General features: G+C 36.3%; 1 protein-coding gene and 1 pseudogene across 1 annotated transcript; both read left to right on the top strand.

Moving 5' to 3' along the window:
- The first annotated feature begins 15,733 nt into the window (after positions 1 to 15,733).
- On the top strand, positions 15,734 to 17,400 carry LOC121743908 (alkane hydroxylase MAH1-like). Its single transcript, XM_042137293.1, has one exon. It carries the CDS (start codon positions 15,761 to 15,763, stop codon positions 17,264 to 17,266), a length of 1,506 nt encoding a protein of 501 aa, XP_041993227.1. The 5' UTR covers positions 15,734 to 15,760; the 3' UTR covers positions 17,267 to 17,400.
- A 7,343-nt stretch (positions 17,401 to 24,743) lies between these two features.
- Positions 24,744 to 25,690, top strand: LOC121746005 (annotated as a pseudogene).
- Positions 25,691 to 26,120: the final 430 nt, after the last annotated feature.

Genomic DNA, 26,120 nt, shown 5'->3' with positions numbered 1-26,120 from the left:
ATATATCCCACTCGGATATTGATCAAATGCAAACTCTATTTATTGTACAAACTCCAAACTCTTCAATACAATGTCAACACAACATTAACAGAATGTCAACATAGTATAAAAGTTCAAGATTTTGATGTCAATACCTTGTCAATACAATGTCAACACAACACCTTATACAATATATAGAGTTTGCATTTGATCACATCTCTATCCAACCATATATGTTGTGTAATTAGATTTTATAAATGATAACTAAACGTGCAATTTGTGTTAGTGGGGACCCATAATTGTTTAGGGTTGATATAGGCATGCATTTTGTAAATGAGCGTGGGAGGCCCCCATTGAAATAAATTCCATAAGAGTAGAGAATAGTTTGGTGCAACCCTTAATATTTGAAGATGGCACATAAGGGTTATGCGTCATTAAAGAGTGACGCATAAGGGTTATGCGTCATTAGGGAGTGACGCATAAGGGTTATGCGTCATTAGGGAGTGACGCATAATGGTTATCCGTCTTTTAACGACGCATAATGGTTGTGCGTCATTAGGGAGTGACGCATAAGGGTTGCGTGTTTCATTAATAATGACGCATAAGCGTTATGCGTCACTCCCTAAGTCGGAACAAATCTACACTCCTTCAATAAAATGGAATTCCATTAGTGTACTGCCTTCTACTTCCTCCTCCGTTCTTTCATTAATTGTCCGTTTTTGTTATTTTTATCTATTCTTTATTAATTTCCGTTTCATAGAAACATGTCATATATTTTTTTCGGTCGTTATAGAGATAATCCATATTCATTTATGGCAAACTCTCTCTCTCTCTCTCTCTCTCTTACTTTAGTACTCCTATTATTTATGGGTCACACTATCCACTGCACAATTCTCTACCTTTTCTCTTTCTCTCTCATTTTACCAATTACGCATTAAAACAGTCAACCCTAAATGGCTTATTTTTATGGGACGGATGCAGTATAAAAGTAATACCTCATCCGTCCCACAAGAATATGCACATTCTAATTTTAGAAACTCTTTACTTTCTAATGAGGCGGGACCCATTTTCCGATCCACTAACAATACTTTAATTACTTTTTCTCTCTACATTTCTCTTACTTTACCAATTTTGCATTAAAACTCATGGCAAACCAAAAGTGCATATTCTTTTGGGACGGAAGAAGTACATTATATAAAAATTAGACTCATATTCCACTAATTAACTTTTTTGAACCCATTTTTTGTTACATTTTTTAAAACCCACGATAAAACCAAAATAAACAATTATTAAAGACATATGAAGTATTTCATAATGTGTTTATCTATCTAGTACTCCCTCCGTCTCCAAAGAATATGCACTTTGGGTTCGGCACGAGTTTTAATGCAAAATTAAGAAAGTAAGAGAGAGGTGGAGAGAAAAAGTAATTAAAGTATTGTTAGTGGAGAATGTCCCCCACCTAATTAAAAGTGAAAAGAGTTTCCAAAATTGGAAAGTGCATATTCTTGTTGGACGGACTAAAAAAAAGAGTACATATTCTTGTGGGACGGATGGAGTATCTATTAATACTATTTCCTCCGTCCACGAAAAATAGTCTCATTTTGTTCTTTTTGGGTGTCCATAAAAAATAGTCTCATTTCAAAAATGGTTCTTTCATATTTTATCCACTTTTTTTCCTTCTCTGTCTTACTTTTTCTCCTATTTTATCTACTTTTTCTCTCCTCTTTCTTACTTTATCAATTCCTCAATAAAACCGTGTCCACAAATGAGACTATTTTCACGTACAAAATGAGTATATAGTACCAGGGACGGAACCAGAAAAACAAATTAGCCGGTGCTGGAATTTAATTTAAAAAATAAAATATTTAATATAATAATAATATTATTATTATTAAAAGGTAATTTAATATAATTCAGTATGTTGTTTTGTCCAATTTAAAAATTAAATCGAACCAAAAAATATAAATATGCAATCAGATTTTGTCATTTTGAAAAACTAATATTTTATTATAATCAAAATACATGTATCAAAAGATGTATTATAATAAAAACTAGTACTGTTAATTTAGTTGTTGTAATTTGTTAGTATCTTTTAATTTGATTTTATCATTTTATGTAATCAAACGAGTTAATCTAATAATTGTTTTGTTAAGTTGTAGAGTATATTGCAGTATAATTTTAAGTGAATCCAATTAATTTCAACGGCACAGTAATTAAATGAAGCCATTTAAGTGGTACAATTATTTAAACAAAATAAATAATAATCTCAATAAATTCAATTAATCAAACCCATTTAAAGCCCAAACCCATTTAAAAAAGCCCAATTAACTGGAACTTAATAATTAAACGCGTCGTATCTTCTTCTTCCTCCTTCTATGAAAACTGTTTTCTTTTGTTTCTTCTTCGCCGATGCAATCCATCAATTTTCAAGTGATTTTATTAATTATTCTTCTCTTTTTTCTCAAATTACAACAAAAATTACATATTTCAATATTAAATATTAAATTCCTCTCTACAAATCTACAATAGAAATGGCATCTGAACAGGGGCAGCCATGGGTAATGGATCCTGCGCCGGCCAAGCCCCCGCTAGAGCGGTGGCTTGGCAAACACTGTCTCCGTCCCTGTATAGTACCATAACTTTGGTCAGCTCACTTTTGCCGCCAACTTCATAAAATGTAAGCTGTACATATTAAAAAAAAGTTTAACTCATACTTCTTTCGTTCTCGTTCCACGAAAATATACAATTTTAGTTGGGTATAAATTTTATTGCATAATTGATAAAATTAAAAAAAATAATAAAAATATTAATATTAGTTAAGAATGAGTTCCACTTTATCAAAAATAAAAAAAATTCAAAATTAAAAAGTTGCATAGACGGGGGCATATTAAATCTCTAATACTATAGGTAAAATGCATTATAAATGAAATTTAGCTCCTAAAAAGTAATGCACGTGGCAGGTGGCTGAAAAGAGCTAAAGCTAACAAAACTGATTATTGTGCAATTCATTCGTACATTGATCAAAAACTATCATGTAGAATCTAGGTTAAAATTTGCTGTGCAAAGTGCCAGTCCAAAATCTAACATGATAAAAAGATAAACTAAACTTAATCAATACATATCCAACATACCAGCGTTCAAAATTATTTTTAATTTTTTTAAATAAGAGTGAATTTTAAAATTGGTCCTTGAAAAATAAGATCGGCATGTTTTGGGTCCCTAAACTCAGGAAAAATATCACGACACGTCTCTTAAAAAATATTAATCACATTTCATGTTAATTATTCTCTATTTATTTTTCCTATTTTTCCCATAAACCTCTTGAGAGCATATTTAATCTAAATTCATTAATATTTTAGGAATTCCAATCTAACATTACGTATTTCATTAAACATAATCCATTTTTCATTATTTCAACCACTGAATATCCTAATATAATGACTAAGAATTGGTCTTGATTTGAGATTCTTAATTATTTAGCAATCGATCACAATTAACCCTATAGAATATATAAGTTTGAGGGGCATTTCCAAATTCCCAAATCATTAATATTTTCATCCATTTCAAACATAATGTCTTAAGTTTCATTTCCATAAATTCATTAGTTTAATTCATAATTATATGCTGGCGACGTAAACCTATAGCTAGCTCAACAACTAAACTCGATAAATTTCAATTCATAATCAACATTCTCTCCAACCGTCTCGGCATCTTCAACCATTTAAACTTTAAAACAAATGAACAAATCAAACTATTAGATTCAAATGTAAAATACAGTACATAATTCCAATCCAATTTAGCACTTAATCAATCCAAAAATCCTCAAACTTAATTCACCCATGCTTATAGAAGCTATTTTCGGAGTCTTAATTCAAGTTCTATCAACAATTCAGATTCTAATGGTCGACATTATAATACTCCCTCTGTCCCATAATAAGAGTCACATTTTACCATTTCGGTTAGTCCCACAATAAAAATCACATTTCCTTTTACCATAAATGGTAAATAGGTCTCACATTCCACTAACTCATTTCACTCACATTCTACTACAAAATCAATATAAAAAAGTGGATTACACATTCCACTAACTTTTCTAATCCACTATTCTTTATATTTCTTATAACGCGTGCCCACACCAAATGTGACTCCTATTGCAGGACGGAGGGAGTATAAAATAAACTTAAATTGAAACAAATATCAATCATCGAGAGAAATCTCCAAATTTGACTTATTGAACTCTCTCTGTTTACCAAATTCAATCTATCATTTTTTTAATATATATATATAGAGGGATGTATTCATTTCCTTTTTTATCTTTTGTTCTATTGTTCTTTTTAATCTCAGTCCTACGATTTTGTCATCCGACGGTTAGATTGATGCCACATGTCATTTAATAATGCAGATTTTTAGTTGAATAATGCACACTGACTAATAATGCACAATTATAGTGTAATAATGCAGATTTTCAGTTGAATAATGCACATCGACTAATAATGCACCATTATAGTGTAAGGATCCAAGGGTTGTGATTAAAAAGAAGCTTGGACTGAAAAGCTGCGAAGGACTTTAACACACCCATATATATATATATATATATATATATATATATATATATATATATATATATATATGTATATATATATATATATATAGAGTCCTATTATTCACATTTCCACTCTTAAAGACCGAACTAGAGACCAAATTAGGGCCCTTAGATCTAGATTTGAATGGATGAGACTAAACCATGTCTCATGAATTTCGCTACTTCATTATGTAAGCAATATACTTCAAATCAGGGGTATTTCGGTCAAATTACATCTGGGCTAAAAAAAATTCCATGCTGCTTCTCCTCATTCACGCCGCTCATCTTCTTTCTCATCTCTCTCGTTCTCTTCTTCTCCAAATCAAAGAATTCTTCTACAAATCGATGAATTTTCTTCCACAAAGCGGCGAATCTTCTTCTTCAAAGCGACGCTCATCTTCTTCTCCAAATCAACTCTCACTTCTACTGCAAATCGACGCTCAAACGCTGATTCTCTATCAAAATCGACGACTCCACAACTTCTTGTTCTACAATCGACGACATCTCAAGTTGATTCAAGTCGATTAACCACAGATTCAAAATGGTTGACACACAAAAGTCGTCGATCGATAGTCGTTGATTAACCACGGATTCAGCATCTATATCCGTCGATCTCAGCATCTCCATCCTATCAGCCGACGTCCACATCTCCACGCGATTTGAAATAGTTGACACCAGAAATTCATCAATGGAAGATGAAGGTTTATATTATATTGTTTTTCTGAACTTCCTATTTTGAAGTCTATGGCTAAAATTGCTTCGATTTACTATTTCAGATGGACGCCGATTGTGTTCCGGCAAAACGTTATGTCTCATGTAATACACTGTATTGAAGTTTTATATTTTTCAAAATTCTACTTTACTTCATACTTTCTTACTTTGGTTTCTGATTTTTGAGTAATTAGTTCATCAATCAGTGGGTAACAAGTTCAATTAGGGGTGAAATATAATCGTTTGCTGGTGGCTAATTCGCAACATCATTAGTATTACCTCAAGTCTGATTTATGTCTTCATCATGTTTCTTGTTACTTCATTTTTCAGATTGTTCATAGTACTTCATTCGTACACTTTATTACTTCATTCATGTTGCATGTTACTTCATTCGTACACTATATTACTTCAATCATGTTTCCTGTTACTTCAATTTTCAGATTGTTCATAGTACTTCATTCTTATACTTTATTACTTCATTCATGTTGCTTGTTACTTCATTCAATAGGTGTTCTTCCCCATATGTGCAAATCAACATTATTATGTTGTTTGTTTTTGCTTCAAGAGAAACGCTATTGTTGTAATAGACAATTCTGCAAACGGGGATGACAATGACCTCACAATAAATTATTGTCACATTCCAGAAACATTGATTCGTATTCTTCTCTTATGATTAAATTTTATAGCACATACATATGAATACACACAACTATAAATGGCATGTATTTGTTTTGTACATACAGAGATCATACTTTTGTCACTTCCTCGCCAAGAATGGTCTCCACGCATATTGTAAGATCGTGTCCAACTCCAAAATGCAGAGATTGAATATGCCATGGAGGACAGTTGATAACGTTGAAGACTGTGGAGTATTTCTGATGCCACATATGAAAACGTACAAGGGTGAGCGTGAAGGTTGCTGGAACTGTGGCTTGAAGAAATCAAGTTCGGGGGTGCTGCAGAGCTTGAGGGCCAAATATTGTTCGGCGCTGATGTTAGCCCAAAACAGCCACGAGAGCTTTAACAACAAAAATGTTACAGCGGCGTATTACGAAGAGAAAAGCAAACACATTGAAATTGATGTTGAGAAAATGATTGCAGCGTATATAAAGAAGAAATGATGATTTTAGTAGATCAAGTTTTGTATTCGACATACATCTGTTATGAGCCATTTTGAAATAAAGTACCACACTTTCTAATATTGTTCATTATTAGTCTATAATACTGCATTGGGTAACAGATTTAGTTCATTTCAGAAATCTTAGTTCATTTCAAAGATCTATTGAGAAATGGAAAATATAAAGTAAGATTAATAATCTACTCCTACTATATATTTTGTCTATTCTCTTTAAGCTTGCAAAAAGTCTAAACAAATTCAAATTCAAAATGTAAATGAAGTAAGACACTACATGATTGAAGTACAGAAGTAAGGGAATGAAGAACATAATTATCCGAATGAAGTAAATTTGGAACATAACTACTTGAACTAAATAGAACAACCAGCCTCAACATCGGATTTTCCTCTTTAAATGTTGTTCAGTATTAGCCTGTAATACTGCATTGGGTACCATATTTAGTTCATTTCAGAGATCTTATTTCATTTTTGAGATCTATTGATTATTGATAATTGAATGACAAATGGAAAATATATCAAAGTAAGACTAAGAAAAACATTATAATAAAGAAAAATTAAGTCATTATAAAAACACTTCAGTCTATTCTCTTTAAGCTTGCAAAAAGTTTTAACAAATTCAAATTTAAAATGTAAATGAAGTGAGAAACTACAGGTCTGAAGTATAGAAGTAAGGGAATGAAGAACAGAAATATCCGAATAAAGTAATAAAACAACTAGCTTATCATCATCAAACCCACAATGCACAGCCTTGAAAATTTAGACTTCAACCAACGTCCTCCGTGTAACTCATTAGGGATTAATTTCATTTTTTTGTTTCTCAAGACCCAAAAGATGTAACTGCATACAAGCCCAATCCTCCCAAACATCTTACAAATACATGCATATGAATCAAAAGATGTGGAGTATGACACAGTCCAGTTCTTCGAGAACTTGTCGTTGACTACATAAATCTCAACACAATAAAGTTCACGTTACTTCATTTGACCTGCGGATTACTTCATTCAGCCAAACTGTTACTTCATCATACATCTGTTTATACTACATGCATGAAAAACTCGAAAAAATATCCATCAACATCGGAATTCTCCATGAGATTCTGAAGGTAAGCTTAAGAAGTAATCGGAATTCTGATCTCACGAAGTAATCGGAATTCTTCACGTCCGGCTTCGTTGGGTAGATATCTCCAGCTTTTTATTCAGAGATGAATCACGATTAGATGATGATTGCAACACGATTTGAGGAAGATTGAGATAAGAAAATAGATATTAACAAGAGAAAATATCGGCAGATCACATCGACGATTTGTTGTGTATGCCCCGTTCCACGTGTAGTCGGAGAGCTTCTCCATCTCCACCAGATCGGAGATCCACTCCGCTGTGTGGTGCTTCTTCCTCAACTCCAATGCAGTGGGTTGGGGGAGGCCGCACGGTAGGTAGTTGGAGCCGGCCAGCCGGAGACCGGTGAGAGAGAAACGTAGAGAGAGAGAGAAGTGGATTGGATTTGGGAATGGAGGAAGAAGTGTATTCACGTAACTGCATCATTTTTTGTCTTCCAAATCTACCCTTGTGTCAATTTAATTAAATAAAAAAATAAGATAATGTGTAATTGTTAATAACCATTAGATGTGATTAATGGATGGATGAGATTTGGTCTCTAGTTCGGTCTTTAAAATTGGTTCGACATTGATCACTTCCCTATATATATATATATATATATATACATATATATATATATATATATATATATATATATAGGGTTTTGATCTATGAAAAACCATTCTTAATACAAAAATGCAGAACCAAGCATACAAAAGTCATTTTTTAGTCATTGTAAGCTTATTTTTACGTCATTATAGTAAGGATGACATGAAATGATCTTAACATGACCTCAAACCCAAAGTTTATAATATGACCTAAAACTGCTTTACAATGACCCTCCGTGTTTTTGTTTAGTTATTGACCATTGGATTGTCAAATCTCATGGTCAGGATTTGGTCTGGATTTTGTATTGAGATCAAGTTTTGTATTGATCATTTTCCTATATATATATATATATATATATAGTTGTATTCAAATCCTTTTCCTATAGTTCCTCATTTCTCCTCTTAATCTTATGCATTGATTTATCCTAATCCAATGGTTTAAATCATTGGCTGAATTTATTAAATTTAATCATATTTTAAAGTGAAAAGGGCAAAATAGAGATGCACTAATTTAGTTGGTTATGGATGGTCCATAATTTCCTCCGTCTGCGGTTTTCACCAAATTATGTTCAGATTTCGTTTCATTCATTCTCCATTACTCCACGTTTTTTTTGTATATTATTTTCAGATCAGTCGCCGATCCGAAACATTGTTTAGCAGGAAATTCGTCTGGGGTTGCAGCGATTCAGCCACGAGACTCTTGCGCCGAGGAAATCGTCGTAGATAAGATTTTGTTTCATTCCTTCTCCATTTCTCCACGTTTTATTTTGTAAATTATTTTCAGATCAATCGCTGATCCGAAATGTTGTTTAGCAGGAAATTCGTCTGGGGTTACAGCGATTCAGGCACGAGACTCTTGCGCCGAGGAAATCATCGTTGATCGTCTGTTTGTCGTCGAGCGATAAAATAATGTCGTTTGATTTTTTACCGACGCAGAGGTTGGTGAAATCGGAGTCCTCGAGCGACGGGAGGGAGGTGAGGTAGAGCCAAACGCGGCGGTAGAAGAGGTTGCGCTGGTGAGTTGAATTGTTCGACTCGGGAACTTTGAAGTGCTGGTGAACGTGAACTCGGTCGTCGACCCACATAATGTACAAATTGTATAGTATAATGCGTAGTTTAGTTTCTGTAATGCATTATTTGTGATATGTAATGAACATTTATACTGATGCGTTTAATTTAAGTTGTGTCGTGTTTCGATGTTTGGCGCAGTTTTCTTATTTTCCCTAAGGGCTTAACAAGCCTAGGGGCTATGGTGTAGTATGTTCTAAGTCTAAAAAACGTTGTCAAAATACACGAGCTGCAGTTATTCGTCTGTGGTTGCACATAATGTATATTTTGTATAGTATAATGCGTAGTTTATATTATATAATGCATTATTTGTGATGTGTAATGCACATTTATCCTAACCCATTTAATTTAAGTTGTGCCGTGTGCCGTTGTTTGGCGAACGTTTCTTGTTTTCCCTAAGGGTTTGACAAGTCTACGGGCTAGGGTGTAGTATGTTCTAAGTCTTAAAAACGTTGTCCAAATACACGAGCTGGAGTAATTCGTCTGGGTTGCACATGCATAAAGCGTAGGTATATTTTAAAACAGATATACATAATGTACATATTATATAGTGTAATGCGTAGTTTTAGTTTCTGTAATGCATTACTTGTGATATGTAATGAACATTTATCCAGCACCGTTTCATTTAAGTTGTGTCTTGTTTCGATGTTTGGCGCACGTTCCTTGTTTTCCCTAAGGGTTTAACAAGCCCAGGGGCTAGGGTGTAGTATGTTTTAAGTCTAAAAAATGTTGTCCAAATACACGAGCTGCAGTAATTCATCTCGGATTGCACATGCATAGCGCGTAGGTATTTTTTAAAGCAGATATACATAATGTACATTTTAGTGTAGTATAATGCGTAGTTTAGTTTCTGTAATGCATTTTTTGTGATATGTAATGAACATTTATCCTGACCCGTTTAATTTAAGGTGTGCCGTGTTTCGATGTTTGGCGCATGTTTCTTGTTTTCCCTAGGGGTTTAACAAGCCTAGGGGCTAGGGTTTAGTATGTACGACAGCAACCAATCGATGCATTAAACAGGATAAATAATGCATTCAAATAGCCAAATAATGTACAAAATCACTCAAATAATGAACATACAAATATTGCATTCATTCTTAAGTAATGTACAACAGCAGTCAAATGATGCATAAAACAGGATAAATAATGCATAGAAATAGCTAAATAATGTACAAATATTGCATTCACTCTTAGACTCATGTACAAGTTCCGTGACGGCTATCTTCTGCCGTGGAGTTAAACTCTTTATACAATTCAGAAACTCTGTAGGAGTTCGTCAACAATACAGATGGTCGACGTTCCTACCCCTTGGTTTCCTATCCTCGGTCTCTTCCGGAGCTGTACTAGTCCCGGCCTCTGATAATCACTCCCGGAATTTATGGGCAATTCCTACTGGCAGTATATCATCGACCGCCTCGTCGATGTCCAATCTTAGCTGCTTTGATGTTGTACAACATATAGAATAATAACATACAATTAGTTACATAATGTATAGACTGAATAAAATAATGTCGACAGTTATACTGCATTCACTTATACACCCTTGTACATAAGCATCAAAATAATGCATAAAAACTGATACACAATGCATTTTAATAATCAAATAATGTTCAGAATAAATCAACAAATGCACCATGAATATTGCAATCACTCATTGTCTCATGTCCAACAACAGTCACATAAAGCATAAACCATGATAAATAATGCACTAAAATAACTAAATAATGTACAGATCCGATCAAGTAATGAACATACAAATATTCCATTCACTCTTTGACTCATGTACAACAGCAGTCACATGATGCATAAAACAAGATAAATAATGCGTTCAAATAGCCAAATAATGAACCGACTCACTCAAGTAATGAACATGTAAATACTGCAGTCACTCTTAGACTCATATACAACAGCAGTCAAATGATGCATAAAATAGGATAAAGAATGCATAGAAATAGCTACATAATGTACAGATTCGATCAAGTAATGAACATACAAATATTGCATTCACTCTTTGACCCATGTACAACACAAGTCACATAATGGCTAAACCATGCTAAATAATGCATAGAAATAGCTACATAATGTACAGATTCAATCAAGAAACGAACATACAACTACTGCATTCACTCATTGTCTCATGTACAACAGCAGGCCTATAATGCCTAAAACATGATAATTAATGCATACAAATATGTAAATAATGTACAGATTCAGTTAAATAATGCGGCCATGAATTTTGCATTCGCCCAATACTTCATGTACAGAAGCAGCCAATTATTCCAGGAATTGGACATGCAAATGAAATTGAATGCTCACCTTCAGGCTGGGATGGTTGTGAAGTGGAAGGACGTCCTCTTTTCGTCGTGATAAATCTGGGAGACGAACCAAAAAATCAGAACCCTATCAGATTTCATCTACATAATGGGTAACTAAACAATTTTTAACCATAATCTAGAAGAAATCCCATTTTGAAAATATCCTCATTTATGGGCAAAAATGGGTGAATCGTCGTTTGTGTGGTGAGGTAGGGTCGAAAATCGGGGAGAAAAGTTTGCTGAAACCCAGAAATTAAACCCAGAAATTAATCTTCGACAAGCCGTACCTCCTCGTCGACCGCAGAAAATGCTTGTGCAAAATGGGAGGGTTGTTGAACCGGGAATCTGACGACTTTCGAAGGTCCGTTGAGATGGCCGGTACCTTGAATAGGCGGCTAGGGTTTTGAAATGGGATAGAGATTGGGGAGATGAAGCGGGTAGAGAGATTGAGAGTAGATACGTTTGGAGTGACAAATGTGTAGAGTAAATGGAAGGTCGTGGTACTCTGCTAAAATCTCGCACATGCTGTTTTTGGGAGGTATTGAGAATATACATTTACTAATTAACCCCTATGATGCACGAAATGCACCAAATAATGCACCGACGGAATCCTAACTATGCTTCTAATCCGGATCGTCCATCCATCTAATCTAACGCTCCAAATGAAGAAGGAACTTAAATCTAAGGGGAGAAAAGGAGATTAACACTACCCTATATATATATATATATATATATATAGGATTGTATTCAAATCCTTTTTCCATATTTTCTCCTATTTCCTTCTTGATCTCAGCCCCACGATTTTGTCATCCGACGGTTAGATTGATGCCACGTGTCATTTAATAATGCAGATTTTCAGTTCAATAATGCACACCGACTAATAATGCACCATTATAGTGTAATAATGCAGATTTTCAATTGAATAATGCACACCGACTAATAATGCACCATTATAGTGTAATAATGCAGATCATCTGGACCGTTGATGAATGAGATCTAACGGTCCAGATTTAGAAGGAACTTAAATCTAAGGGGAGAAAAGGAGTTTAACACTACCCTATATATATATATATATAGGGGAGTGATCAAGATATAACTAATCTTAAGTGTATAACTAGAGAACAAATCTCAGCCACACATCTTAATGGAACAAATATTATTTATTTTAATAATATAAAATAGGCCAAGGGTATTTTTGGAAATTACATTATCAAATTCAAATTTACGTGATTTCCTTTCTTTCTCCTTCCAAATCTGCGATCAAATCTCCTTCGATTTGGGGCGGCGCTGATGCAGGCACTGGCGACGTGGCAGAGTTGGGGCGGTTGGTTGTGATGGGCGTCGCATCGTGTTGATGTTGGTGGTGGTAGCCGTGATTTGGTGACAGCGGGAGCGGAGCTGCGTTGGTGCGCCACGGATTGTGTGCGGCGGTGATGTTAGTTGAGAGAAGCTCCGTCCAAGGACACTGTTGTTGAGAGCGATACGGCATCGGCTGCGGTGTGTTAGTGATGGATGATTTCTTGGGCTTGTGTTTTTTGGATGGCATTGTTGGAAGTAAGGTTTGTGGTATCAGAATGTGGTGATGAAAGGGGATGTATCATGTATGTATATTGGTAGGTGGCCCTTGGTCCCAAGCTTGATCAATTATTCATTTTATGAAATGTAAATTGTTTAGTTTGAAGAGATTTTCAAAAAATAAGAGTGGTGTGTTTTGTGAACAAGAGTGAAGCGTTTTGTGAACAAGAGTGAAGTAAAATCAGAATAAGAGTGATGTGTTTTGTGAACAAGAGTGAAGTAAAATCAGAATAAGAGTGATGTGTTTTGTGAACAAGGGTGAAGCGTTTTCTGAACAAGAGTGAAGTAAAATCAGAATAAGAGTGATGTGTTTTGTGAACAAGAGTGAAGTAAAATCAGAATAAGAGTGATGTGTTTTGTGAACAAGAGTGGAGTGTTTTCTGAACAAGAGTGAAGTGTTTTGTGAACAAGAGTAAAGTAAAATCAGAATAAGAGTGATGTGTTTTGTGAACAAGAGTGAAGTAAAATCAGAATAAGAGTGATGTGTTTTGTGAACAAGAGTGAAGTAAAATCAGAAAAAGAGTGATGTGTTTTGTGAACAAGAGTGAAGCGTTTTGTGAACAAGAGTGAAGTAAATCAGAATAAGAGTGATGTGTTTTGTGAACAAGAGTGAAGTAAAATAAGAATAAGAGTGATGTGTTTTGTGAACAAGAGTGAGGTAAAATCAGAATAAGAGTGATGTGTTTTGTGAACAAGAGTGAAGCGTTTTCTGAACAAGAGTGAAGTAAAATCAGAATAAGAGTGATGTGTTTTGTGAACAAGAGTGAAGTAAAATCAGAATAAGAGTGATGTGTTTTGTGAACAAGAGTGAAGTGTTTTCTGAACAAGAGTGAAGTAAAATCAGAATAAGAGTGATGTGTTTTGTGAACAAGAGTGAAGCGTTTTCTAAACAAGAGTGAAGTAAAATCAGATTGATCAAACACCTTCTAGCATCAGCATTTACAAATTTCTCTCTGATCAAATAAATAATTAAGAATGAAAATTTAGCCGAATTAGAAGAGGATGAACTTCAATTACTATTATTACAAGAATTTCCGTAGCTCAATTCGCCGTATTTATAGCTGAAACCGATCGCCGCCTTTGCTCGGGCAAATTCTAGCTTTGATGAACAGAGCTTCGAATTCTTCAATAATTCTTGAATTCACATACAACATTCAGCAACCTAAGAGTAATTAAACTCAATTTCGAGCCGGAATTCCCATAGCGGATGATGATTCCGGCGAGCAGCGACTTGTCGATCACCGTCTTCAGCTTCACATTCTTCGGCCCGGTCAGCTTCTGCGCGCGCTTCGCGATCTCCGCCAGATGCTGCGGCTCCAGCTCCACCACCGACGCCACTGTCGCCACCTCCGTCTCCGACAGCCGGTTCGCGATCAGCTCGAACTCCGCCGTGATATCCTTGATCAGATCCACTCGCTTCATGTCCGTGAAGTTAACCTTCAAATGAAGTAAAAATTTACATAATCTAATTTTTTTCTGCAATGACAATAATACCCCTGACTTGTTATTATGGAGTAAATTTGTGATTGAGGGAGCTAATATCTCATTAAATTCGAAAATTAATATTAGCCCTTGATTTTTTTGATCTTGTGGCTATTATTTGTTCTCTAGTTATATGGTTAAGAGGTGTTTGCCATAGATCACTAATATATATATATATATATATATATATATATATATATATATATATATATATATATATATATATATACTTTCTCTATTCATGAAAAATAGTCTTATTTTGTTATTTTTAGGTGTCCACAAAAAATAATCTCCTTTTTTTTCTTACTTTATCTCCTCATTCTCTCTTAAGTACTTTATTTACTTTTCCTGCTTTCTCTCTTATTTTACTAAATTCTCCCGTCTACAAATAGGACCTTTTTTTTGGATGCATGGAGGGAGTATAATGAATGCTAGTTTACCTATTAGAAGTCAATTTAACAATCAAAATAGGGTGGTTCGGCAGAATATACACTACATATGAGGTGACAACTTCTTCAATCTAGGCTACATTTAAAGTAAAGAATAAAGTGGGGTTCTTACCTCAATTTCGTAAGGTTTGGAATGCAATAAAGGAGAAAATGTGTACGTTGAGAGAAACTGCAACGGCTGAAATTCCGACAATGGTGAAAGCGGTTAGCTCATGGTGGATGGAGTAGACGATTACTATCCTACCTCCATCTCTATCTCTCTTTCTATCTAACAAAATTGCGTGATGATACAAATACGTACAAAAACTAATCTCGAGTGCATAATGGTGAAAAGAAAAGATAAAAAGGCATAAAAGATTCGAAATAGTGAAAAAAAAAATATGAAAAGAATAATACACATACATAGATGCTTGTGAGGATATTTTCTAAACATAGATACGAGGGACACGTTCGAATGGATTCGAACAAACGTAGGTACCAATTTGTAGTTCACTCTTTTATTTATTTATTTTCAATAATTATTCTATTGTACTCGTGTCTAATTAAAATTATACTACTAGTGTTCCATTATTAAGGAAAGCAATCATCAATTTTTTTCGTCAATCTAAAATCGTTACTACACGTTAGCCAATGTTGCAGCACGCAGATAGCGATATGCCTCAACTCTTGTTCACCTTATCGAGTATATATCCGTCGCAGCAGCGAAACCATTTCAACACACACATGTCACAAAAAGCTACTCACAACATTTACCATATTAAGATGGACATTCATGATTACTACAATCACCAATACTTCCTCTTCCTCTTCCTCTTCCTCTTCCTCCTCCTCCTCGTCTACCTCTTCCGCCTAGCCGACAGGCGAGGGAAGAAACCGTGTGAGCCGACCAACTGGCCGGTCCTCGGCATGCTCCCCGCCATCATCCTCAACCTCCACCGCGCCCACGACTACCTCACTCAGATCCTTAACGACTGCGGCGGCACCTACTTGTTTAAGGGGCCTTCGCTGTGCAACATCGACATGCTCTTCACCTCCGACCCCGCCAACATCCACCACGTTTTGAGTAGAAACTTCTCCAATTATCCAAAGGGCCCCGAGTTCCGCATCATCTTCGACATCCTCGGCGACGGCATCTTCAGCGCCGACTTCGAGCTCTGGGAGATTCACCGCAAAACCACGCTGGCCCTGCTCACGCACGCCGGCTTCAACGCCCGCCTCGAGAGCACCGTCTGGGGCAAGGTGGAGACCGGCCTTTTCCCTGTTCTTGATCACTTCTGCGGTGGAATGGGGTTGGATTTGGATTTGCAGGATGTTTTCCAGCGATTCACTTTCGATAACATTTGCAAGCTTGTGCTGGATCACGATCCCTGCAGCTTGCGCGTCGACATGCCTTACCTCCCCTGCGAGAAGGCCTTCAGTGACGTGGCGGAGCCGCTGCTGCACCGCCACGTCACCCCGCGGGGCGTGTGGAAGCTTCTGAGACTGCTGAACGTCGGCTCCGAAAGGAAGCTTTTGAAATGTTCCAGAGCTTTTACTGAGTTCATCTACCCGCACTTGAACAGCGGCGGCGGCGGCGCGTCTATGCTGAGAGCGTTCGAGCGTGTTTACAGAGAGGAGGAGATGGGGTCCACGGATGGGCTGAGGGACTTCCTGAAGGACACCTCGCTGAACCTGATGTTCGCAGGGAGGGACACGACGAGCACGTGCCTCACGTGGCTGTTCTGGCTCATCGCGCAGAATCCGGTTTCCGAGAGGAAGATTCTAGAAGAAATAGAGGACGAGTTTGGTAAGAAGTGTTTCACCACGCAGGACTCGCAGAAGCTGGTGTACCTGCACGGAGCGCTCTGCGAGTCGCTGAGGCTGTTTCCGCCGGTGGCGCTGGAGCACAAGGCGCCCGTGTCGCCTGACGTTCTACCGAGCGGGCATTACCTCCCGCGCAACGGGAAGCTCATCATATCGTTTTATTCGGTGGGGAGAATGGAGAGTGTTTGGGGGCAGGACTGCTTGGAATTCAAGCCGGAGAGGTGGATCACGAGGAAAGGAGGGGTGAGGCACGAGGCGTCTTACAAGTTTCCGGCGTTCAACGCGGGGCCAAGGACGTGCCTGGGGAAGGAGATGGCGTTCGTACAGATGAAGATGGTGGCGGCGGCTATTATTTACCATTACCATGTTGAACTAGTTGAGGGACATCCAGTTGTTCCTCGCGACTCCATCATACTTCAAGCCAAGCACGGACTCAAGGTGACCTTGTCTAAAAGAAATTCATAGTAATTACTTATACTACTCGTAATCAGCAGTAGCACTTTGTTATCTTAATCTAAGTGTGACACCATGTTTAACTCCTCCAAAGTTTGGTTTTAGACAGCCACCTTAATCGTGATTGCATGTACATAAGTCTGCCTTCTTACTCCAATTTTTTTTATAAAATTAAACAATTTATTGAAACTGTTGAAATATGTATTTAAATCATGGACAAGGGAGTATATTTTTTTTTGTTTATATTCTAACCCAATTCTACTTTTTCAAAACTTTATTTTTCTCTTCTTGATTTGCCCTTAACAAAAATTTGACTGCGGAATAATAAATACAGTATCTAACTTAGGATCTATATTGGATTGCGTAATGCAACTGTTCTGAGTATTAAGTCAGACCCTAAATAGAAAAGGAGTATTGAGGAATCAGTATAATTATTACTCCGAAACTTACTATTATTAGAGCATGAGTGAGTGATCTGCAAAGTGTACTAACTTCGTCAACATTGTCGGGCGATGAAATTTTATTTAAATGTTGTAAATGAAAAATAATGGATTTATCAATAACATTATTCATGACATAAGTTTGGGTAAATTATAACTAGAGATAGATAAATTGAGAATGATGATATGGATATTATTTTTTTACTTTTAAAATGAATTTAATTAAAATGATGTTGTTGTTTTAATTTGATTGCCATATAAATTTTAATTTGCTACGTTCATTTTAATTTGTTATTTGGAAATATTAGAAAACCCAAGATTCGAATATTTATTTTTTTTAAATAGTTTGAAATTAAATAAGAAAATATTATAAATTCATGTATTTATCATCAATTAACCTTAAAAATTGGAAAGAGAAAAAAAAATTCACCAAAAATTGAGAGACCGCTTAGTATTACTCTATTCTTTGAAATGACATATTATCAATACAATTATGGTCCTATTTGCTTTATATTTTGTAATATTAGACGGTAGGACATTTTAATGAAAATAAATTAACAATTACTAATAAAGAACAAAACTAAAACCCTAGCTAACGGACAACCCTGCCCCAATACAAACTCGTGACACCGCTATTCATAATCATGGTAGAGAGTAAATCATTTACACATAAAAAAGTAATGAGTAAGTCATTGCGCCGAAATTAATTTCTAAATTAATGCCTACTGATACAAACATCAAGTTGCACAAAATTCCTTATATATTAGGAGTAATACAATTATAGGGTCTCCACTATTCCATGGATCCTCATAAATAAAGTAAATCACGAGATATATTTTAGTGGACGAGAATCCAAAACCTACTAATGGAATGCAATTTACACTCTCAACAAAGAAGTTGATGTAGACTTCCTCCAATAATTTAGTGATTATTTGCTGGCTTATTAACCATATTAATTAGTTTTTTAATTATTGTTTGGACAATATTATATATTCCGTTTAAAGAACCAATTAATTTTCGGCACTCAACTTAGGAGAAGGAAGAAAATTGAAACAGCCTAATTAAATTGATCCTAACGTAATTTCACAAATCACATGTTCTACTTTTTTTAACGCCACACACAATTATCTTTAAAAAAACTTACATTACAAATCAAAATTTCTAAACTAATTGCCAAGTAATATTCAAAATTTGTTGATTGTTCCCCTTTTGAGTGAGCTAATGGCTCTATACATGATTTTTCCACAACTGTCCATTACCTAAATCCGCCTAAATTAATTATACAATTAGTTTTATACAATGTTTTGACAGGTTACCAATTAGTGATCTCATTGATCAACCTCATTGATAAATGGTGTGTGCCTTAAAAAAGTAAATCGATGAATAAATTTGTACAAACGCCTATCATCTGCAAAATCTACGAAGGTCTATAATGTGAAAGAATCTTGAGTAATTGAATAGTGAGTATTAATAACCATATGCTAGCTGGCTTCATTTAATTTTCACATACATAAATGGCTAATTGGTCTATCGTTAAGCCATATCAGACCACGAGGAATGATGTGCTACATACTTTATGTGAGCTTCTTATATGAGCACCACTCACGTTTGACGCACGTTTAGAGTTGTTTGTTTCGATTTATATATTTAGTTTGATTCTAATACATTAAAAAATGTTATTGCAATTTTTAATTTCACAAAATTCATAAAAATCAAAGCTTAATTTGTTGTTTTATTAATTTATTTGAAATTATAGAGAAAACGAGTAAATCGAGCTTTGATTTTTATGAATTTTATGAAATTAAAAATTGCAATAACATTTTTTTAATGTTACTGCAGACACCTCTGCCAACCAACACAAATAACTTCAATAATTGCAACAAACAAGAAATCCATAAATCTACCATACCTAAGGGCGCAGAACAAGGAAACAACTAGGTTGACATCAATCAGATTGTCGAAAGTATGTGGATTATACTATACCTCTGACTTCACTTATTAAAGATGCAATCTTCAGTTTTCGATTTATTTGAAAAAGAAATAGGATAGGAACCCTAATTTTAGGCCTCGAGGAGATTAAATCTAACGCATAGCTTTTCAATGCAAGAATAAGACCATCCACTACGTTGTCTCTATACCATCCCTTAACTACTATTTGACTTTTGAGGGCCCCACTGTCCTTTTTTCCTCCATCACTTAACTAATGGACGAAACCTGCAACGCTCCGTCCCTTATTCCGTCCCTTAATTACTATTCATTCAATTTCATTTTTTATTTTTTTTTCCAACCCAATTCAATTTAAACAAACACAATTCATTAAAATTAAAACAACATTACAACTTAAACTTAAAAAAAAAAAAAAGACATAATTAAAATTCTAAAAAATAAAAATGACATAATTTAATCTTCTCCGCCAAAGTTTTCCCAAATGTGCTCAATTAGATCCTCTTGGAGTTGGGTGTGGGCGCTAGAGTCGCGTGTCCTTGCCCGAATAGCCAACCGTTCTTGTATAGACGGATGCGCTCCACTTCGCGGCGGACTACTTGCGGTTGAGCTTCCGGGGGATTCGGGGTCGAATCAATTTCCCGCATCGGGTCTTTCGTCTCGGACAATCATGTTGTGCAAGATTATGCACGTATACATGATGTCGACCATGCTCTCCATGAACCACGAACGAGCCGGGGCTTTGATGATGTTAAAGCGCGCTTGGAGAACCCCGAACGCCCTCTCCACATCCTTGCGCGCAGCCTCCTGCTTCTGCGCAAAAAAAGTCTGCTTTGGGTTCGCAGGCCTGCTGCACGTCTTCACGAAGGTCGGCCACTTCGGGTAGATGCCGTCGGCGAGATAGTACCCCATTTTATACAGCCGGTTGTTGGCGACGAAGTTGATGGCCGACGCTTTATGATAAGTCGTATTCTAGGTCTTGGTTACTAGTTAGTATGATGTGCATAATTGATTATATTTGCAAAACAGTTGCTCAAAGTGCGCAGGTTGAGTGTTCTAGCCAGTAGGCAAAGCTTCAGATACTTCAGGTGAAAATGACGTCAGAATGATTACGTACTGACCAGTATACATGCAAAAATGGCTCGAGATGGAGAAGAAGGATAGCTGGAACTGATCAACCACAATTAAGGGCAAAGAAGTCATCTCGCCACGAGGTTTTACCCTAAAATCAAGGGTAAGCCTCCCTATAAAAGGAAGCCACTTGGAGAGAGAGACGATGACTCATTCATCATCATCCATTCTTAGGTAGAATTCTCTCGGTAGTTCAGTCCTTCAGCCCAGTCCAGAGCCTCATTCCTCGCCACAACCATGATCACCTGAGTTCCAGAAGCCTCCGGAGTTCCAGACGTTCTTCATCCAGTCAGCAAGATCGTAGTTAGAAAGTTCCATCGCCAGGCGTGGCAAAACACTTTTTATTTCGCTTTCGTAGTTTAAATTGCTTGTTTTCCTTTGCGCTGGATCTTGTTACTTTTGAATTTCGCTGCTTAGAAGTACTTTGATTGAAGATCCAAACGTTTTATGCAATGAAGTTGTTTTTATGCATCTCTTTCTGTTCAACTCTGTTTCATTCTGCCTAGGTAGCTTAGATCTAGTTGTTTCAGTAATTTCTAAGTGTTGGAAGCATGATTTCATTTGGAGTTGTTCGATCTGTGATTTGTTAGTTCAGTGGCTGTTTAGATTAATTTTCCAGAAGTGTCTTAGTGTGAAATCCGAGTTTACATTATTCTGCCACCTTGCATGTTGACCAGTAAGCATAATTGCAGTTTCATTGTTCAATCTTTTGATTCGAAGTTTTAATTGTAGATCTGAGCTGTGAAGTTTGTTAATCTGTGTTTCTCGTCCATGAAATCTGAGATTGTTGATCTGAGTTTATTCATGTCGAAGAAGATAACATCCACATCCAAGTTTGGGACCACTTTTACTTTTTAGTTACTTTTGCTTTTGTCCTTTACTTTTCCTTACTTTTCAGCTGTTATTTTTCAGACCTGTAGGCCTAGTCACCTAACTACCTCTTTTTCCTCTGATATTCTGTTTAACCTTTTATAGGAAACTAGTACTTTTCATATACTTCCTGAAAACCATGTTCCCCACTTTCCACGTACACAGCAGCCTGTCTAACACCTTTCCCGCCTCCTAGTCAGTAGAGTACCACCTTAAATTCCAGCCTAGATAAGTCTCAACCCCAAGCGTGGTAACTAACCAAACCTTCCAGAATATCACCACAATCACTCCAACCGTCACCATCTTTGTGGGATTCGACCCCTACCTTCACTATACTACCCAGTAGAAGAGGGTTGAGGAATTATTGATACCAGGTTTTAGGCTTAGCAGGGGATTGTTTCATCCTGATCAGTAGGATACATCCTTGTTTGAACGACACCTACGCAAATCTGCTCTTTCACTTTACCATCCAAAACTTCGGTAAAGAGGTCGGACTGGTGGAACACGTTTACGTCGTTGTTCGAGCCAAGGACCCCGAAGTACGCATGCCAGATCCAAAGCCTGTAGTCGGCAACGGCCTCGAGTACAACGGTTGGGTGGGTGCCTTTGTGGCCGCTCGTGTAGGACCCCCTCCAAGCCACCGGGAAATTCTTCCATTGTCAGTGCATGCAATCGACACTGCCAAGCATCCCGGGGAATCCGTGCACTTGTTCGTGCAGGTTGAGGAGGAACTGACAATCGTCCGTGCTTGGCCTCCGGAGAAATTCGTCACTGAAGGCTGCCCGGACGCCTCTGCAGAAGTTGAGCAAGTACATGCGCCCAGTGGTGTCTCCGATGTGGAGGTATTCGTTGAATATGTCGGCCGTTTGTCCAGTCATAAGCTGACCGATGGCTGCAGTACATTTCTGCAGCGTCGTGTGGCTGGGACGGCCGACCGCGTCGAACTCTTCTCGGAAGAACTCTTCCCGGGCCGCCAAAGTATTCGCTATGTGGAGAAATAGCGGTTTACTCATGCGGAAACGGCGACGGAAGTAGGTATCTCCCCAAATCGGGTTATCGCAGAAGTAGTCGCGTACTAACTGTGCGGCGGCTTCCTCCTGGTTCCGATTGATGTACTTCCGGGAGCGTCGTGGGGGTGGCGCGGCTTCCTCCGCCTCTCGTCGTCGATCTTCTTCAAGTGATTGTTCCATTAATTGACGCATTTGCTCAAAAGGATCCATTTGTTTGAGTTGATTTAAGATGGAAATTGGAGTGATAGAGAGGATTTGAGAGGAATAGATGTGTGTTTGTGTTTGAAATGAGTATGAAATAGGATTATTTATAGAGTAAAAAAATTTTAAAAAAAGGAAAATAAAAAATTAACGGTAATATTACCGTTTGAAAATTAATTTTTTTTATTAAAATTCATTTTTAAAAAAAATAAATAAATTATTGCGTCATCCGTGACGACGCCCACTCGCGGGCCAGGGAGTGGGCGTCACGCATGCATCGGGGGCGCGTGACGGGCCGGCGCGTCGCTTGTCTCACGGATACGGGCTACGGGACGGGCTGGGGACGTTGCAACGTGTCCCGCGGTGGAACCGTCCCTCCGGGACGGAACGCGAGCCGCGCGCGGGACGCGTAGTGGATGCTCTAAGGGCAACTCCAACCATACGTCAAAACACATCTCAAATCCCACATTTATGCGTTTTTTGAACAGTAGCTGGGGTAGCACTGTAGCTACTGCATAATTTGTGAAAAATTGCAAAATGTATGTATTTATTGGGGGAAGAAACATACCTACATGTGGCCGGATGAAGAGGAAATAGCGGAAACAAGAAGCGCAGATGGATAGGCGACGGGTTCTCTTCAATAAAGAAGACGATAGTCGTGGGCTTGGCCTCAATTATATAGTATTTAATTAGTAAATTATTAAGATATTTAATTGTTAATTGTATTGATATTTGGTTATGTTTAGACTTTAGTACTAATTAACTATGTTTACAATACACGAATTTAGAATTTAAAGTAGGATTTGTTTAATTATATTTGAATTTTAGATTTATATTTAAGTATTTATTCAAGGTTAAGTATTTGTAGTATTTAGTTTAAAGTTTAATTATTCTTTCAGCTATTATTTAGTTAAAAACTCAATTAACATTCATTTATTTTATATAAATTATTAGTATTAATTAATTAATTTCTATAATTTGTGATATTATATATAATATTATATTTAAATTTAATACTATAAGAAAATAAATTAAAAAATATGATATTTAATTTATAATAAAATATTAATAAATTATTATGGGGTTAATGTGCAATTTAAATGAGTTTAAATTTAGTGTAAATGGTTGAAGATAGTCTAATCGATCCCAGAATAGAACGGACATTACATTATTTCCACGTGTTCAACTTTTGGAGCAAATCAATCACATTAATTAAATTGAATGATTCCCTTAGTTTTGTATATTCTCTGTAATGCTAATGAGCTTTTAAGTTAAAGTCTCACGACTAGTTGGCATGTTTTATACAAAATGTTTTACATTTTGTTTCAATTTAGTAAAAATAGTATTAAGTTTACATATTACATACAAAAACTTTACTATTGTTTTAAGTTAATACATTCCGTTTAATTTTTTTTACACCGTTAATTAGTTTATAATTTGTCCAACTTATCAGCATAATTGTAGAATAATTAAAGATTTAATATCAATTCTTCCAACAATTGATCGTGGTTTAAAAAAATTTTGTCTCTCAAAATACTCTATTTTTTTATAATGTTCTTTATGGAACATAGTATAAAATAAGTCCATATTTTATCTTTATAAAATGGCTAATTTGAGCTTCGAACAGTTAATAAGTCAATATTTATTTTTTACAAAAAAGATTCAATATTTTTTAGTTGTATTCTCCATTATTATATGAGAAAGCTTAGACAATAAAATGCAATTCGCTAATTTGATGGTGAAGAGTGGTGAATTTTTTCTCCGTATTTTTCATTTTTCTGAGTAATAAAAATAACCGTTTGATATAATTAATGGAATGTTTTAACTTAAAACTTTTTGTACAAATCCGAAACACTGATGAAACTTTTTGTATATATGATATTATTAGAAGTAATGGTGTTAGTGGAGACTTGACGAAATATATTATTTTGGAACATTTATTAAACTTTTTTTATATAATATGTAAACTTAATATTTTTTGTACTAAATTGAAACAAAGGTAAAACATTTTGTACAAAATAATTCTTTTATGTTAATCTTTATTAGGACATTAGTATACTACTATAAACTAGTAAACAAAAATTCTTGAACTAGTGATTAATTATTGTTATGAAGTAATTGAAATAGAATTACATAAAAATCAAATAAAACAGCGTCCCGCGATTCGACCTTTGCAAATTTAAATAAAAATAAAAATAAAAATTCGAGAGCGGAGCGTTGCATATGAAAACACTCACTCTCACAACTGCCTTTCCTATATCTGTCCCAATAATCGACAGCAAAACTGACACAACAACATCATCATTTGTAATGGAGTCAAAGGCGGCGGCGCTCCCGCTCCAGCCACAAACTCCTCCTGAAGCAGTGGCTGAAAGAGGAGGACCTCATCTTCAACCGCCTCTCCTTCAAGGAAACCCAAATCGACGCCACCCGAAGCCAAATCACCCACCTCTACTCTACTGCCTCTTCTTCCTCTTCCACTCCACCTCCCTCCTCTTCTCCGCCTCATCGGGCCACCCCCGCCTCTCCTGGCTGCCCTCCCTCTGCTCCCTAGTCTGGGATTCATTTGGGCGATCCGCTACAAAACTGATGTGGAGTCGCACTTGGAGAAGATGCTGAGGCGGGAGAAGGAGGACTCCAAGCTTCTGGGAAAGTGCGTGGAGGAATTGAAGAGGAAGGGCGATCTGCTTACTGAGGTGGACGCGCTTCGTCGGGCTAAGAGCTTGCGCGTCGACTCCAAGGCCGTTCGGAAATGGTCAGCCCGGGATTTTGTTACCATGTTTTTCGTGACGCTATCTTGTGGTGTCATGGTTTTGAACAGGCTCATCTTGTGCACTTGAACACGCACTCTGTTTTGCTTGTGCACTATAACAAATCTCTCTTTTGTGTGATGTGGTCGATATAGTTTCATTTGTTGTTACAAAGACTAATTGGTAATGTAATTTGAATTTGTGAATTAAAGTGAATGTGTCAAATTTTATTGGAAAATAATAAGCCCATAATCTTAAATTTCTACATGCGATACATTGCATTTTAAGTCATCAATTTTATGCATGTATTCATTTTAAAAATGTGAAAATCAAAAGAAAAAAAAATGGAATAAGTTGGGACTCAGGTGTCAGACACAACTTTATAAATAGATCACCCGATAAATTTTGAAATTGAAATATGAACTTAATGAATTGAAGAATAATACAATTCCATCTATCTATATTATCAGATTAGAGGCTAAAACAACCATTTGAACTTACAAGCCCCAAATCCAACTCT

Source organism: Salvia splendens, chromosome 8, assembly GCF_004379255.2.
Source record: "Salvia splendens isolate huo1 chromosome 8, SspV2, whole genome shotgun sequence".
NCBI classification, from domain to species: domain Eukaryota; kingdom Viridiplantae; phylum Streptophyta; class Magnoliopsida; order Lamiales; family Lamiaceae; genus Salvia; species Salvia splendens.
Note: the sequence above shows the minus strand (reverse complement) of the source record. Positions and strands in the feature narration are given on the sequence as shown.